At 43.2% G+C, this 18,421-nt stretch overlaps 1 protein-coding gene and 1 long non-coding RNA gene across 5 annotated transcripts in view; both read right to left on the reverse strand.

The window, feature by feature from the left end:
- Positions 1-235: 235 nt before the first annotated feature.
- Positions 236-7,205, reverse strand: LOC310722235. The gene is made up of 3 exons (XR_014532320.1): positions 7,080-7,205; positions 1,653-1,761; positions 236-351 (listed from the first exon to the last, which is right to left on the reverse strand). It is a non-coding gene; the product is annotated as an uncharacterized lncRNA (long non-coding RNA).
- A 9,210-nt stretch (positions 7,206-16,415) lies between these two features.
- Positions 16,416-18,421, reverse strand: part of tmem200a (transmembrane protein 200A) — an 8,513-nt gene continuing 6,507 nt past the window's right edge. For all 4 annotated transcript variants that reach the window (XM_083534501.1, XM_083534502.1, XM_083534500.1 and 1 more), the window contains one exon: positions 16,416-18,421. This exon is cut by the window's right edge and continues 66 nt beyond it. In XM_083534501.1, coding sequence (XP_083390627.1) covers positions 16,971-18,421 — 1,451 coding nt within the window. In that variant the 3' untranslated portion in view covers positions 16,416-16,970.

The raw sequence follows: 18,421 nt of genomic DNA on the forward strand, positions 1-18,421 counted from the left end.
TCTAAAAGAGGGAAAGAGAGAGAGAGAGAGAGTAAGAGAGAGCGAGGAAAGAAAAAAACTCGTAGGTGAGATGTGGTTCTCTAGGATCTCCAGGCCTTATTTCCAGAGCTAACAAGGAAAAAAATCTCCTAAATACAGATCTTTGTGATGTGATGGCACAATAATACTGTGACATCACTTCCTCCCATAGGAACAGCATGACATTTTCAGAAGAATATATTTTGCTCTTGTGGTATTTTCCATGACTCACAGTGCAGAGGTGAAGTGGGCGATTATTGACAAGAACGGCGCCACCTGGAATCCACAATAACGCCTGTATATATGCTCGTTCCAGAAGACACTTTTTTGGACCTGCACACAACCATACGTGACTCACATTCTGGTACAGTCACATCAGGATCAAGTTCATGTCTGGTGAGGAAAAAGAATACTTAAAATATGTTTTGATTATGTCATTAAATATTTGAGGAAGAACTCAACTGTCAAGAATAAACAGAGAGCATGATGTTCATCTCCAAAACACCAGTCTAGTTCTTAGTTCATCCTTGAGCTCGCTTCCTTATCTCAGTCTGTCATCTTCTACCCCTGAGTTCACCCTCTGGTTTTAATACATGTTATTCCACTCCATAATCATGTAGTTCATCCTTTATTCAACCTAGTGCTTCCTTTACTACATTCTTTAGTCGGTCCTCTAGTCCAAAGTCCAGTCCATCTTCTAGTCCATTCTCCAATCCCCTTTTCTAGCCCAATGTCTAGTCTGGTCCACACTCTAATTCCCCAGTCCCTCTGGTAGATTGTTCCCTTGTTCATTATCTCGTCCATTCCTCAGTCCCTTCTTTAGTCCATTTCCCAGTCCCTCCTCTAGTTTGATTTCCAATCCATTTTGTAGTCTACTCTCTTATCCTCTCTCTAGTCCATTCCCTCGTTCTTCTTTAAGTTCTTTCCCTAGTCCCTTCTCTAGTCCATTCTCCAGTCCCTCCTCTATTCCATTCTCCAGTCCCTCCTCTAATCCATTCTCCAGTCCCTCCTCTATTCCATTCTCTAGTCCCTCCTCTAGTCCATTCTCCAGTCCCTCCTCTATTCCATTCTCCAGTCCCTCCTCTATTCCATTCTCCAGTCCCTCCTCTAGTCCATTCTCTAGTCCCTCCTGTAGTCCATTCTCCAGTCACTCCTCTAGTCCATTCCCTACTCCATCCTCCTGTCCATTCCCTACTCCATCCTCTAGTCCATCCTCCTGTCCCTTTTGTATTCTATTCTCTCATGCTCTCTCAAGTTATTTTTCCAGTCACTCCTCTAATCCGTTCTCCACGGCCCCCTCAAGCCCACCACATCCCTCCCCAAGTCCTCCACTTCATCTCCCCTCTATTCTATTCCCTACTTTATAATTGTTACTGCCTGCAGATAATGACCTTTGTTAAACTGCTTCATACTTTGATTGCACTCTTAACAAGGAAAAGTCATCATATTTACAGACTAGACTCTTGACAATAATGAGACTACTTGCAGATGTAACCCCGTCCTCCTACTGCAGAAACCATACAAAGGAAAACTGGAAGATTATGTAAGTAAAACACTTTACAGTCTAAAATGAAGCAATCTCTTTAAGAATCCTGAAAAATGTCAGCAGCTGAACATTTGTTTAATGAACTTACCGAAGTACCGAATGACGTCAAGAAACTCGCGTCGCAAAATGTCAAACTTCGTGTGTCCTTCAGCGTGACAATGCGTTCTGTCTTACAGTATTGGCCTTTAGGTTCCATCCTAAAAAAGAAATAAATAAACACCAATGCAATTGTTCTGGCTGTGTGAACTTCAAGTGGAAGTTATTTGGAGTAACAGATTTTAAAATCTTCCTCATTTAAAGCTGCTAAATATAAGAAATACATTAAAGAAGAAACAAATCAAATCATCTGCCAGTGCAGAAAAATACTTACACTGGATACATACAAATGCAGGACCACTGATCCCTCCATCCTCTACCACTCCACCACTGATCCCTTCATCCTCTACCACTTCACCACTGATCCCTTCATCCTCTACCACTCCACCACTGATCCTTCTATCCTCTACCACTCCACCACTGATCCCTCCATCCTCTACCACTCCACCCACCGATCCCTCCATCCTCTACCACTTCACCACTGATCTCTCCACCCTCTACCACTCCACCACTGATCTCTCCACCCTCTACCACTCCACCACTGATCCCTGTTTCATAAAGCACAGAGGACAGATTTGACTTTGCAGGATAAAATGAAAACAAGACGGTAAACTGTGATTAAAGTGTGAGCCAGGGTATGAAAATTTCATATTGCACTGAAAGATTACACCCTTAATGCTGAATGAATATTTAATGGCGTGTCTGATCTGTTTACAGGTGAATCCCTCGTTCTCTCACCAGAACACCTTTAAGATGGAAAGATGGAGGTGGCAGGATGGAAACGGGAGGATGGAGGAAAAAGAGGAGAAGATGGCGATGGAAAGATTGTTCTTATCCAATCTGTGAGAGGTAGAGAGAAAGAGAGGGAAAATGTGGGGGGACAGAGAGAGAGAAGGAGGGATAGATTATTGTAGGAGGAGAAAAATAAAGCTCATTAGGGTGTGAGAGCTGAAAGCAAGTGATTAGATCCAGACGGCTGGAACATGTTTGGGTTTTTGTCCTCATGGCTCCCAGGAGCACACACACACACACACACACACTCACACGACACACACTCACACTCCTTTTTAGGCCGTGCTACACTCTAGGAATTTTAGGGTGATTTAATTTACCAGGGTGTTACTGACTGATGAGCTCTCGCTGTTTACACACACACACACACACACACACACACACACACACACACACACACACACACACACACACACACACACACACACACACACACACACACACACACCTTTTCATCCAGACGCAATGTCCACTTACATATACACACACATACTTTGCGAGTTTCATCATACAGACCGCCCCCCCACACACGGACACACACACACACACACACACACACACACACACACACACACACACACACACACACACACACACACATACACACATACACACACACACACACACACACATACACACACACAGCATAACCTAACCCTAATGGCGTTTTATAGGATAAACAGAATAGCTGTGAGATTGATGAGTTTTGCTCGTAACCGGGCCGTGATCTTGTAATCACTTCTTCACTTCTCCTCCCATGTCGCTGTTCCTCAAAACACACTGCGATCGTGGCGTCATTTCACCTCCTAATAAGGCAAAGGTTACAGCAGGAACACTGCAGAGCATCTTTACAACCACAACAATAACAAAGAGGAGCTTCTCTAACTCCTAGAACTCCTGCCACTTCTGGATCTCGTTGAATGTTTAAGCTCCTGAAAGTCCTGGAATTTCTGGAGCTCACGGAATTTCTAGAACTCATGGAACCCCTAGATCTCCTGGAACTTGTAGAACTTATGGTACTCTTGGAACTTGTAGAACTATTGAAACATCTAGAACTACTGAAAATCCTGGAACTTCTAGAACTTCTGGCACTTCTAGAAACTCTGAGATGTTTGGAATTTTAAATTTTATTTTCATTTGAACCAGGAAACGATCTGCTCTCCATGGGTTGAAGGTTGTGAAGATCTTCTGCAAAAGACTTCCCTTTTAGCTGAAGGGTGGAGCTCATGAGTGGGATGTTCTAAAAGCTCAGGTGTCCAAACCATTGGCTGTACAGTATATATACAGTTTCGTCAAACCATATGTAGATCTTCAGAGTTGTTGTATATGTTTGAGGCTCGTTTCTGATGTGCTAAACGTTGGCTTCTCCGTCGAACCATTGATTTCTTGTCTTTTTTTTAAACTAAGCAGGTTTCAGAACCTGGACACCAATCGACAGCGTGTGAAGGATCAGGAGAACTTCTGGTTCAGAAATCTGTTTGTTGCACGGTATACACTCACTTTCTCCAGCTTTTGATCCACAGCTAGAAGCTGGTGACGTTTTAATAAGGATCGAGGTTCACAGGCTTTCCTACAGTAAATGGCCAAACAGGAGTGAGGAGGCGTAACCCATGGCAACCGGGAGGAGAACAACATCACTTGGTGTCACCTTGAAATCAGGAACACAGCCAGACAGCCAGACAGATGATGTAGAAAAAATACCCCAAATATCTTTGGCTTTGTAGTTGCATAAGCATCTGTCCGACTGAAATCTTTGTTCCATTCATTATTTGGTTATCATTTATGATATCAATGATTTAGCTTCATTTGCATACCGGAAAATGATTGGCTGTTGTATTGTATGATGTAATAACACTTGCTTTCTATAGTTATTAAGGTTGACCATTTGAACTTCTACATCGTTTATGAAGTCTTTCTGCGGAATAACGAATGTTTTTTTGCCGTGTAGCGGGTCAGATCACATCTGTCAGCAGCTGTTCACGTCTCAAATTTGCAGCTTTTATAACCGGCATAAAAACCGGCCGCCTGCTGAGCTCTCCACCGTTCTCAGGCCCCCTCCAGGAGAAATAAATGAAGCGAGGGAACGGTGCACCGACGTCACTCTCCTGCCTCCTGCGGCACAATTCGGCGTATTGAATTATCTAAAAAAGGAGCTATTATGAGGTTAAGATGATTGATCCCTGAACAATCTGTACCTTGTGCGCTCATTCGAACCTGTACAAAGAATCACACCCGTAATGAGAAAGCGGTTATGCTCTGAAGCTCGTCGTAGCAGGCATGACTCATCGCTTTCGTTTTACATGCTACGATGTTCTTCCAAAATCTTTCAAAAAAAAAAAAAAAAGCGTCCAGAACTGGTTGTTCTGCAAAATAAGAATCTCATCGCTGCTGCTGTGGTTCTGATATGCAGAAAGAACCAGCCGTGCTGAACGGTGGAGTCCTTTCCGTGTTCCGTTCTTCTGAAGAACCGTTCTTCTGGAGGTGTTGAAGTTCTAGAACCTGTGGAAATTTTAAAACCACCTCTTGGACTTCAATATTTTTAAAGGAACAATATCTACAGCTGAATTTCAAGAGACAACTCTTGGACTACCGCTGTAGATATTGCTCCTCTAGAGAAACTAAAGTTTTAGAGCCACCTCTTGCATGTCAGCTGTAGGTACTGTTGCTCTGGAGGCATTGATGCTTAAAAACTACATCTAGAACGGAAGTTCCTGTTTCTTTGGAAATAACGTTATAGAGGATTTCTAGATTAGTTTTACGTCTATAAAAACAGTTATTGTTCCTATGAAGATATGAACATTATAGAACCAGGACCAAGACAGTAAATAATATTTCTACTTAACATCTCCGTTCTAGAACAAATTGTAGGACTATAGTGGATTACACAGTAATAAGTGCCAATAGTATGGATGTTGTGAAACCACTTTTAGAACTGTTAGCTGTTACTCCCAAGAGCCAAAAGCATTCTTGAAACATTTCTAGAAACCACACCTTTTATTTAGTGTACCCCAAAAGCTTGACCACACTCAGAACACTGATATTAGAGACTCACTTTGAGAAAACTCTAGCCTGTGTTCAGGAAGCATTTCCAGATCTTAATTATTTCTGTGAAATTTAAACCCAGAGTTTTCTAAGAAATGTATGCACTATATCCTATTTGTCAAATTCTAATTGCCCGCTCTGGTCCGTGCCGTCTGCCAATGCACAGCATTTTCAGATTGGCAGGAACTGCACGGGCTTCTGATATTCCGGCTGAGCCGAGGCTAATGAGGCTAGTGCGGCGGAGGTCGAGGCGACAGTAATGACAAGTTCAGCAGGAAGCGCTTCATTAATGAGGGAAGTGGTGACACAGTGGTGTTCACAGGGACGCCGCATGTGTTTGCTAGCTGTATTTCTGAAAGCGTAAATGGTGAGCGGTGATTGGACAGCAGAAGAACCTGGCAGAAGAAATTGACTTGAATCCAAAGACAGAACTGGATTTGACTCAAATGTCTGCTTATTTCAAAATATTTCAGAAACAAAAAAAAATCCCATATGTTTCTGTTCTCTGGCTTCATTTACAAACACATTCAAGACTTGACTGCATGTTGATTTTTTCCATGGCAGAATCAAAATCCGCATTCTAGAACCTTCTCACAGCTTTTACATTAAGTGTCACCATTATAGAACCTAGAATCTGCAACCACGATTGAGATTATGACTATAAATAAAGTTTCTGCTGTACCGAAGAGCCAACATTTTGGATCCACATTCTAGAACCACTCTTATCCTACTGGTGGCACCATTCTAACTAATCAACTAATTGATTATCAACTTCAACTAATTTCCAAATGATGACAGTAAACAGTAATTCCTGGAGGAACTATTCTAGAACCACATTTCAGAATATGGTTATGAATAGTTTTCCTTGAAGCATTAGCATTCTAGATTGTCATTCTAAAAACCACAATACAAACTGTAAATGCTATTTTTAGAACCAGTGCCATTCTAAAACCTAAATTTTACACTCAGTTGTTGGAACCCCTTTCCAGATTTTGACTATACATATTAATCATAGGGGCTTTAACTATTCTAATATATATAAAACTTATCCCATTGTTGTTACATTTCTAGAACCACAGCAATATTTCTAGATTATGACTGAACCACATTCCAGATTGTAAATACTATTTCCAGTGCACATAACAATTCTAAAGCTAGAACTCTCAACTATGTATATTTTTAGGATCAATTTCCAGACTGTATGATGACTGTAATTGACCTTTCTAGCACCACATTTCCAACTACTGCTGATAGTGTCACCATTCTAGATAAACATTTAAGGTTTTGACTGTAAATAATAGTTCTTTATCCTGGATTGTTTCCCTATAAACATCCCAATTCTAGATACAGATTCTAGAAACACATTCTAGTCTGTAAGTACCATTCTACCACCTCTGCTTAAATTTTCTAGAACAACACTTCAGACTTATTTCAGTAGTGGCACCATTCTAGAACAACATTTCAGATTTTGACAGCAAATCATTTTTCAAGGTCTATCTACTTTTGAACCACACCTTAAGCCTATCCTGGCGATGTCAACTGGTGTTGTAGAACCCATTTCCAGATTAAAATCTAAAAAAATGACCTGGTCATTTTCAAGAACATTTATCCACAAGTCCACAAGATTTCCGAATCATGCTGGAGCAGACTTGATTCAATCTTAGGTCAGAGGCTGTAGAATCTTCAATAAATGATCTGGCACAGAGGAAACCGATCCACCACATGATCTTTTCTGGAATTCAGACAGAAGATGTTTAAGTCTTTTATGCCAAGTAGAACCAGATTAAAGCTGTGGTCGCCTGTTTTTACTGACTTCTAGCACAATATTCAGGTTAGCTAAACTTTTATTGACTCTGAGTGAGAGTGTGTGTGTATGTGTGTGTGTGTGGCGAGGGAGAGATTTCTCTGGACCGAGCAGATTATTAAATTCTTGCCCAAATCTCTACAGAGCTGCAGGGTGCTTCTGAGCAACGAGTTTCATCTTTACAGCCTGGAGCTCTGTGTGTGTGTGTGTGTGTGTGTGTGTGTGTGTGTGTGTGTGTGTGTGTGTGTGTGTGTGCGCTTTGGTTTAGCTGTCACTCCTCTATAAACATGTAGGCTTTTTGTGCATGATGAGATCCTTCCTGTTGAATAAACAGTACTTTAGTATGATTATCAGGCTTAGTGATAGGACACACACACACACACACACACACACACACACACACACACACTCTCTCTCTCTCTCTCTCTCTCTCTCTCTCTCTCTCTCTCTCTCTTAATGAATATGAAACGGAGTGAACATTAGTATGATGTCATAATCAGCAGGTCTTCTAATGTCTGATTCCCGGGACATTATTATGGAGACTCCTTCCGTGTCCACATGCCGTTTGAACTATTCATACTCGCTGAACGTTCAGATCAAATCCAATTGTCCTCCAGTCACACTGAAGCTAATCATTTCCCATGAGGCTTTGCTCCTGCTCTGGGTCTCTAGGGTGAGACGTGACACCCAGACGTGAAACCCAGACTTGTCTGATAATAGTCTTGTTTCATTTTTTTTTACTGCATCTGTACCAATAGCTGAAAAGCTCTGATATTATGTTTAAGCCCCGCCCACTTTGCCATCATATGGCTGTCATACTGACTCAAAAGTATTGGGACACAACTTTTCCAGCCCCACATGGTTCTTTTATTGGGAAAATGGAATCAAAGGCGAAATCTCTCTCTCTCTCTCTCTCTCTCTCTCTCTCTCTCTCTCTTTCTATCCATCCATCCATCCCTCTCTCTCTCCCCCTGATGACACTTAAAGCACCAGTTATTTTTAGCTGGAACACACAGAGGGTGTTGTTGGGAATTGATCCTGTTCTGACACCCAGCATCTCTTCTGATCAACTCCACACACACACACACACACACACACACACACACACACACACACACACACTCTCTCTCTCTCTCTCTCTCTCTCTCTCTCTCTCTCTCTCTCTTAATGAATATGAAACGGAGTGAACATTAGTATGATGTCATAATCAGCAGGTCTTCTAATGTCTGATTCCCGGGACTTCGGAGCGGTTGTTCTCCATGCCGGATCAAACGACACCAGGCTGCGGCAAACGGAGATCTTAAAGAGGGACTTCAGGATCCTGGTGGAGACGGTACGCAGCACATCACCCACAACGAGGATCATTGTGTCAGGACCTCTTCCCACTTACCAGCGAGGGGCTGAGAAGTTTAGTAGACTTTTAGCTCTAAATGAATGGTTACAGTCATGGTGTCGAGAACATAAACTTCTCTTTGTTAATAACTGGAACTGTTTCTGGGAGCGTCCTAGGTTCTTCCGCCCTGATGGCCTGCACCCCAGCAGAGTTGGAGCAGCAGTGCTATCAGATAACATCTCTAGGATACTACACACCATCTGACTGGTAAGACATCAAGAAATCTTCAACTATAAGAACACGCATACTACAGACCAAATAGTTACAAGTTCACACACAGCCCAGTTTATAGAAACCGTATCTATTCCTCGGGTAGTAAAACCAAGAATTACATACACAAGATCCAGAAATAATCTTATTGCAGTTAAAACTGAAAAATGCCAGATAAACAAACACAACAAAGTTCTAAAGTTCGGTCTTTTAAACATTAGATCACTTGCACCCAAAGCACTGATTGTAAATGAGATGATCACAGAGAATAATCTCGATGCACTCTGTCTCACTGAGACCTGGATTAAACCAGGTGATTATATGGGTCTAAACGAGTCGACACCGTCAGGATATGTTTATAAGCATGAGCCCCGTCAGACTGGTCGTGGGGGGGGTGTAGGAACCATTTATAGTGCTTCTCTTAATGTTAGTCAGAGATTAGGATTCAGCTTTAAATCATTTGAAGTGCTCGTTCTTAAAATTGCACTTTCAGAGATGCATAGAAAACTCGCTCTGGTCACCGTGTACAGACCCCCAGGACCCTACGCTGATTTTCTTCATGAGTTTGCTTGTTTTCTCTCAGACCTCCTGATCAGCTTTGATAAAGTGCTGCTTGTAGGAGATTTTAATATTCATGTAGATGATGAAAACGATGCCCTAGGATTATCATTTGTCGATTTACTAAACTCTTTTGGAGTTAAACAAAACGTCACCAGACCAACCCACCGTTTTAACCACACACTAGACTTAATAATATCCCACGGAGCAGACGTCACTGATATAGATATTTTACCCCAGAGTGATGACATCACAGACCATTATCTCCTACTGTACACACTACCGGTAGAGCAGATTAACCGTGTTTCACCACGTTATCGACCTGGTAGGACTATTATTCCAACCACTAAGGACAGATTCATAAATAACCTGCCTGATTTATCTCAGTTTCACATTAAACCCATAAATGCTGATCATCTTGATGAGATGGCGAACAACATAGACCTTATCCTCACTAGCACTTTAGACACTGTTGCCCCCATCCGGTTAAAAAAGGTTCGAGAACAAGCACCTGCACCTTGGTATAATAGTCATACGCATGCCCTAAAGAGAACAACACGTAATCTGGAGAGAAAATGGAGGAAAACTAAATTGGAGGTATTTAGAATTGCGTATAAAGACAGTATGCTTAGCTACAGACAGGCGCTAAAAGCTGCTAGAGCTAAACACCTGAGCAAACTCATAGAAAATAACAAAAACAATCCCAGGTTCCTTTTCAGTACAGTCGCTAAATTAACAACAAATCAGGGATCTGAAAAATGTGTTCCATCACAGTTTAGTAGTGAAGACTTTATGAATTTCTTCACTGAAAAAATAGATAACATTAGAAAAACAATTGTGGCAGTTCAACCTCTGACAGCATCTCCCGACACAATCGTACTTACAACCCCACAACTACACTGTTTTACATGTATAGGACAGGAAGAGCTGTATGATGCTATTATGAAAGCTAAATCAACAACATGTCAGTTAGATCCAATTCCCACTAAACTACTGAAGGAAGTGTTATATACAGCTGGTGAGCCTCTTTTAAATATTATTAACTCCTCACTATCGTTAGGTCATGTCCCTAAATCCCTCAAGTTAGCAGTTATTAAGCCCCTCATTAAAAAACCTAATCTGGATCCAAACACGCTATCGAATTACAGACCAATTTCAAATCTCCCATTTATGTCTAAGATTTTAGAAAAGATTGTCGCTGCCCAGTTATGTAACCACTTGCAGGAGAACAATATCTTTGAAGAGTTTCAGTCAGGTTTTAGGCCCCATCATAGCACAGAAACTGCTCTAGTTAAAATCACTAATGACCTGCTTTTAGCTTCAGACCAAGGCTACATCTCCCTATTAGTTTTACTAGATCTTAGTGCTGCGTTCGACACTATAGATCATGATCTTCTCCTCGATCGCTTACAGAATTACATCGGTATTCAGGGACAGGCATTAAGCTGGTTTAAATCCTACCTGTCCAATCGTTACCATTTCGTAGATTTAAATGGAGAGCTATCCAGGATAATGCTAGTAAATTATGGCGTGCCACAAGGGTCAGTTCTGGGACCCCTGCTTTTTACAATATACATGCTTCCATTAGGAAATATTATTAGAAGGCATGGAATTAGCTTCCATTGTTATGCTGATGATACCCAGCTATATATTTCATCCAAACCAGGCGATACAGCTCAATTAGCTCGCATAACTGAGTGTGTTGAAGAAATAAGAGATTGGATGACCCATAACTTTCTGCTATTAAATTCTGATAAAACGGAGATTTTGCTCATCGGCCCAAAAAATAGTACACAGAAGCTCCAGCATCTCAGCCTGCATTTAGACGGTTGTTCTGTAACTACTAGTTCAACGGTAAAAGACCTGGGAGTTATTTTAGACAGCAACTTATCTTTTAAAAATCACATCAATCAAGTTACAAAAACAGCCTTCTTTCACCTTAGAAATATTTCTAAGCTAAGAAATATGTTATCTATATCTGATGCAGAGAAGCTCGTCCATGCGTTTATGACCTCTAGAATAGACTACTGTAATGCATTACTAGGTGGATGTCCTGCATCATTAATAAACAAGCTTCAGTTAGTTCAGAATGCCGCAGCAAGAGTTCTTACTAGGTCAAGAAAATACGATCATATAACCCCAATCTTATCGTCCCTACATTGGCTTCCTATTAAGTTTCGAATAGACTACAAACTACTGCTACTCACTTATAAAGCACTAAATGGTTTGGCTCCCATGTATCTATCCAGTCTCTTAACACGCTACAATCCGTCACGCTCCCTGAGATCTCAAAACTCTGGGCTTCTAGTAGTTCCTAGAATAGCAAAGTCCACTAAAGGCGGTAGAGCATTTTCACATTTAGCTCCTAAACTCTGGAATAGTCTTCCTGACAGTGTTCGGGGTTCAGATACACTCTCCCAGTTTAAGTGTAGATTAAAAACATATCTTTTTAGCAAAGCCTACACATAACACACATCACGCACATCACATCACAACCTTGTGCTCCAGAACATCTGATCACATGCACATTATCAACTTGTGCTGTTAATATCATGAACAGCAGCTACGCTAATTCCTCTCCACTGCTTCTCTTTCTCTCCCCATCCCGAGGCTTCCTGAGGTTTGGCCAGCTCCAGTCACGTCCCACCTCGTGAAGATTATGGACCTATGGATGATCATGGAGAAGTAGATGCCGAGTGTTTAAAGGCCCTGGCATGGAGAAGCTGATGCTGGATCTATGATGATCACAAATTGTTCTGTATTGTTGAAAGATTTATGACCAAACTTTTGATGTCACCCATATGAGGATGGGTTCCCCTTTGAGTCTGGTTCCTCTCAAGGTTTCTTCCTCATATCATCTAAGGGAGTTTTTCCTTGCCACTGTCGCCACGGCTGCTCATCAGGGACAAACGCACACCATTCACCTTCACTGTTGTTTTCTGTAAAGCTGCTTTGAGACAATGTCTGTTGTGAAAAGCGCTATACAAATAAACTTGACTTGACTTGACTTGACACACACACACACAAATTTGTTAGGTCGGTGCAACACGAAGCGCTAGTCACTGATCAGTCCGTTTAACAGGGAATTAGCAAACAGCAATGCCAGAAGTATTGGGACACCCGACTTTTACAGAATCTAGTGGAACATCTTCCCGAGAGAGTGGAGATTATTAGAACAGGACGTGGGGACGAAAGTGGAATTGGATGTTCGAAAGGCACATTATCTTACGCTCATGTGCCTTTTCTCAAATTGTTTTTTGTTTTATTATTATTAAGTGCAGTAGTGGTCATGGTGTCGTGCGGTGAAGCAGCGTCTCGCTCTGAAAAACACCGTCATCAAACCCCACAATAACACCATTAGCATGCGCCTGCGAAAACAACAACACAGAAATTAGCAGAATTAGCAAGAAAAAAAAACATCTCACACCACCCACACAGCCCCCCACTCCCCTCACCTCACACCACCCACACAGCCCCCCACTCCCCTCACCTCACACCACCCACACAGCCCCCCCACTCCCCTCACCTCACACCACCCACACAGCCCCCCACTCCCCTCACCTCACACCACCCACACAGCCCCCCACTCCCCTCACCTCACACCACCCACACAGCCCCCCACTCCCCTCACCTCACACCACCCACACAGCCCCCCACTCCCCTCACCTCACACCACCCACACAGCCCCCCACTCCCCTCACCTCACACCACCCACACAGCCCCCCATTCCTCTCACCTCACTGTGGATAAAACTCTGCACATGACCAGAGAGAGGGAGACAGAGGGAGAGAGGGAGGGAGGGAGAGAGAGAGAGAATAAGCTTTTCCTGGTGATGTTTTTACGCTAGATTTGCACTTGAACAAATAAAATGATCAACAATTTTTCTGTTTTTGTGTAAATAATATTATCTATCTATCTATCTATCTATCTATCTATCTATCTATCTATCTATCTATCTATCTATCTATCTATCTATCTATCTATCTGTCTGTCTGTCTGTCTGTCTGTCTGTCTGTCTGTCTGTCTGTCTGTCTGTCTGCAGTGAGTAGTGACTGTGGAAAGGACAGGGGTTGTTCAGGTTCAGGTTGAGAGAAGGACATTACAGGGGCAGAAGGATCTGGAAAGCAGCCTGTTGACGCACTTCAGGGTTCATCCTCGACCTGCTCCTCGCCACCGTCTCTCATGATGACGTTTCGAGCCGGAGTCCTGCAGAGCGTCCGTCTGTGACGTCGACTAGGTGAGTGGCAGGATTCCTGCTGTTGCCATGGTGAGCTGCGGGTGCTCTGGTGGACAAATGCTAGAGAGGAAGAACCACGAGAGTCTCTTCACACACCAGCAAACGGGAAGAAACCAGGAGGATAAAACAAATACATTATTATTATTAGATTTTTATAACACATCATGAATTTTAGGAGACCAGAAGATAAGTAATGAAACACTTGAGGTTACACGCAGTAACAGCTACCTGCAATCAGGATCACTGAAACATTAAAAGTGCACCTGAGGGCCTGTGTTTGGGACACCAGCATCATTCTAAACTTCTGAGAAACCTGAGGAGGACCTAAAGCATTAGAGTGAGTTTCTTTAGAACTTAGTAGGCAGGAACATCTCAGGAACATCGTAGGATCAAAAACAATATCTGAGAATATCTCTGTTCTAAAAAACAACATTGGCAAGATAATAGATTGTATACAAAATAACATTTATTATATTTTATATCCATCTATCTACCTATTTATCTGTCTATCTGTCCATCAGCTGAAGAATTGTGCACGAGTTTCTACAAGAAACCACAAAAACAATTCCGCTGAAACAATCACACATAGTTTGATTATTGTATAATCATATTTGGCAGGTTAGTTAACGTTTGCGAGCCACTCATCCGGAATCATCTCAGAGATCAGGAAATGGATCTTCTCCAGAAGCACTGCAGTCTCAGGGGTGTTTAGAGAGTGTTATTGCACTCATCATCACTCAGGATGCAGACATGCGCCTTTTACTGCTGCAGATGGAATCATATTCAACTGCTTTTACCCCAAATAACCCTGGGGTGATTTACTGTACAGCACGGGGTAGAACACAGTGATGTACACAGTGAATGAGACCTGATCCATCCATCCATCCATCCATCCATCCATCCATCCATCCATCCATCTCTCTGTCTCCATTTATCCATTCATCCATCTCTGTCTCCATTCATCCATTTATCCATCCATCTCTCTATGTCTCCATTAATCCATCAGTCCATCCATCCATCCATCCATCCATCCATCCATCCATCCATCCATCCATCCATCTCTCTGTCTCCATCCATCCATCCATCCATCCATCCATCCATCCATCCATCCATCCATCAATCCATCCATCCATCTCTCTCTGTCCACATCTATCCATCTATCCATTCATCCATCCATCTTTCTCTCTCTCTGTCTCCATTCATCCATCCATCAATCCATCCATCCCTCTCTGTCTCCATTCATCCAACGCTTCCTCCATCCATTCATCCATCCATCCATCAATGCATCCATCCATGCATCCATCTGTCTGTCTCCATCCATCCATCCATCAATCCATCAAACCATCCATCTCTGTCTACATCTATCTATCCATCCATCTATCCATCTTTCTCTCTCTCTGTCTCCATTCATTCAACGCTCCCTCCCTCCATCCATCCATCCATGCATCCATCTGTTTCTGTTTCTGTCTCCATCCATCCATCCATCCATCCATCCATCCATCCATCCATCCATCCATAGCTCTCTGTCTCCATCCATCCATCCATCCATCCCTCTCTTTCTGTCTCCATCCCATCCATCCATCCCTTTGTCTCTATCCATCCATCCATCCATCCATCTATCCCTCTCTTTCTGTCTCCATCCATCCATCCATCCATCTATCCCTCTCTTTCTGTCTCCATCCATCCATCCATCCCTTTGTCTCTATCCATCCATCCATCCATTCATCCCTCTTTCTGTCTCCATCCATCCATCCATCCATCCATCCACCCATCTATCCCTCTCTTTCTGTCTCCATCCGAGGATTCCTTCCTTCCTTCCTCACCAGTTATAATTCTTTCCAGCGAGTAGATGAAACAGAGGACATCAGGACCTTGCCTTTCTTCTGCTCCATCACTGTATTGTGAGTTGTTTTATTTCCCCAGACTACGAAGCCTAGTGTAAACTGCTTTATGATTGGCTGTGAGTCCGAGTCGGGGGCGGAGCTTGAACTCGAGAGACTGAAAAAGAGGGAGTAAGGGGGCGAGGGAGTGATAGAGTTGAGAAGAGAGCAGGATGGTAAGTAAGAGAAAGGGATGGAGGAGAGATGGAGATTGGAGGAGAGAGAGAAAAACAGGACTGGATGGAGAAATAGAGACAGGGGTGGGGAGAGATGGAGAGAGAAAGATAAGGGGAGAAAAAGACAGGGATGGATGAAGAGATGGAGAGAGCGAGAGAGAAAGATAAGAGATGAATGATGGATGGATAGACGAACAGTAAATAAGAGTCAGGCATGGGGAGACAAAGAGAGATAGAAAAGTGGAAGAGAAAGGCAGAGAGAGAAATGGAGAGGTGGAGAAACAGAAAGAGATGGGGATAGGTGGAAAGAGGGAGAAAGGGAAAGGCAGACAGATGGAAGGACAGAAATGAAGAGATAGAGGGACACAGAAAGAGAGAGATAAAGAAAGATGGAGATAGAGGGGGCACGGGAAAGGACATACAAAGAGATGGAGGAATTGTTTAAGCCTTTAGTCATTTGCAAGAGAAGGGTTTTTTTGGTCCTTCCATCCATCCACCCATCCATTCATGAGGGTTTTAACTGCTTTGTCCTTTGTCGAAGCTCTATGTGTGGGTAACACCATTCCATGAATTCTTCAAAGGTTTCCAGCAAGAACACTGTGGAGGATCTTGATCCTTCAGGGTGGATTTGAAACCACTTTTAGGTTGTAGAACAAAAGGCTGTGTTGTGTGAAAACTTTTATTCTGAGAAACAGATAAATAATACATTGATGACTCTCGTTCAAAAATAGCTGTGTGGTGTTTTGAACAATAAATTATTTAAAACCTCATAGCAAAATAAGTGTCGGTCTCTGGTACGACAATGCACGCACACTCTACACACAAGTCGCTACGCACAACTAGCAAAACGGGTTGTGTATCAATGCTGCAAATATCGAATACAGAAACCGAAACAAAAAAACACAGCGATCTAGTCGCAGTCTATTTACAGTGATTCTACTGGGAGTTTTGTGTGTCCCTCGGGGGTTGGGCATGTATGGGTAAGGGTATGGGTATGTTGTGTTTTTGGGGGTGTTGGACAAGGATAAAAATCCTCTTGCTTAGTTTTTATAAATGCTCTGTCTATCCGAATATCCACCTGAGCTTGCAGTCCATGGGACTTGTGTTTCGGAAAAATTCACAACCATTTTGACAATAGTGAAACAACAAAAAAATCATTGTGTGTGTACATATTTATATAATCCCAGAGGGATGAGGACGTTGCGCACGAGACATCCTTTAAAATCTGGTCTCGGACGTCCCTCGTTTTAGAGTGCAGCTCATAATCTCCTCATGCTCAAAACTCAGGTTGTTGTGCGACCTCGAGATCATGAGCAGTTTCTCTTTTTTGGTGTAATCCCGCTTGACAGCCACTGGGGGCACCAGCAGCCTGTCCATTGGGTCCTCTTTATTCTCCAATTTGGTGTAGCCTTTGCTGTTGCTGCGGTCCAACCGGGGCCAACTGGGGTGCTTTCGCTGCTCTGGTTGTACGGTCAGCATGGTGGGAGCTCGTTCCAGGTCCAAGGACTTGGAGTGAGCTGAGAGCATGTGGAGAGAGTTGTTAGAGCCAAAGTCTTTCCGGGCTGCTCCAGGAGATAAGAATCGGCTGCTGGTGGACCCAGGGGATAGGCAGGATGGTGAAGCAGATGCATACAAGGGGGGTTCTGTAGCTGATTTACTCCGGAGTAACGTTGCACCAGGAGGCTTGAAAGCTTTTGAGATATCCGGAATAGGTACAGATAAGGACTCCATGGATGACGGTGTTGATCTATCTTGAAGCTGCTCAGAATCCTCAGTTATGCTGTCGATGTCAGGCTCATCGATCACGCAGTTGTTGAGTTTGATGACAGGAAGAGTGAAGGCGCTAATGGAGGAGGATACAATAGAATGCGTCTGGCACTTCTTCAGATAGTTGCGTTTATCTTCCCAGCGGCGCATCCCCTCTGGTTGGAAGCCGAATATTGATCCGGAACGTTCCCGGTATCCAGGCGATAACAAGCTCGAGCCTCCTTCGTTCATTAGGCCTTCCTCGTCTTCAGCCGAGCTTGTGCGCCGGGACAGTTGTACATCCCCACGCAATCCGGAAAACGTCAAGAGTGTGTTAGCGGCGAGCCGTGAAGCGTACTGACTGTCCTGACCAAAAGCGCGGATCTCATGGTCCACACAGTGACCCGTGTAGGCCCCATTCATACACTTTTGCTCCTGTAACCTCAGGCTGTGGATGTCTATGACCGTTGAATACATGTCCCTCATGTGAATTACCTTGGTTTCTCTGTCCCTGTTCTCGTGCAAGATAGCGTTCGCACAGATAAAGATGAATATCCCGATGCCCATCGTAAACGGTCCAAGCATCTTCATTTTCTCCGAGTGCAAATGTTGCTCGAAAAACTGCGCCACCTTTCCCGTTTGTTCCTGCCTCGCTGCCCTTTGAGTATCGTTCTCCGAGTGCTTGGTCTCAGGTGGCTGCTGGTGACCCTTGTGAGGCCAGTACCCGAGTACTGCCATGGCGATGCCGACCATCAGAATCAAGACTCCAAGAACTAGAAAGAATCCAGACGCGGAATACAGCCGGATTTTCCCGCGCACCACGACGATGTCCGTGCGTGGTTTCCTTTTCAGTCGTTTCTTCTCAGGAGGAGGAACAGGGGACTGCGAGGGCAGGTGATGCTGGGATCGAGCAGAGTCCTGCC

This window comes from Silurus aristotelis (assembly GCF_946808225.1).
Source record: "Silurus aristotelis genome assembly, chromosome: 28".
Taxonomy (NCBI): Eukaryota; Metazoa; Chordata; class Actinopteri; order Siluriformes; family Siluridae; genus Silurus; species Silurus aristotelis.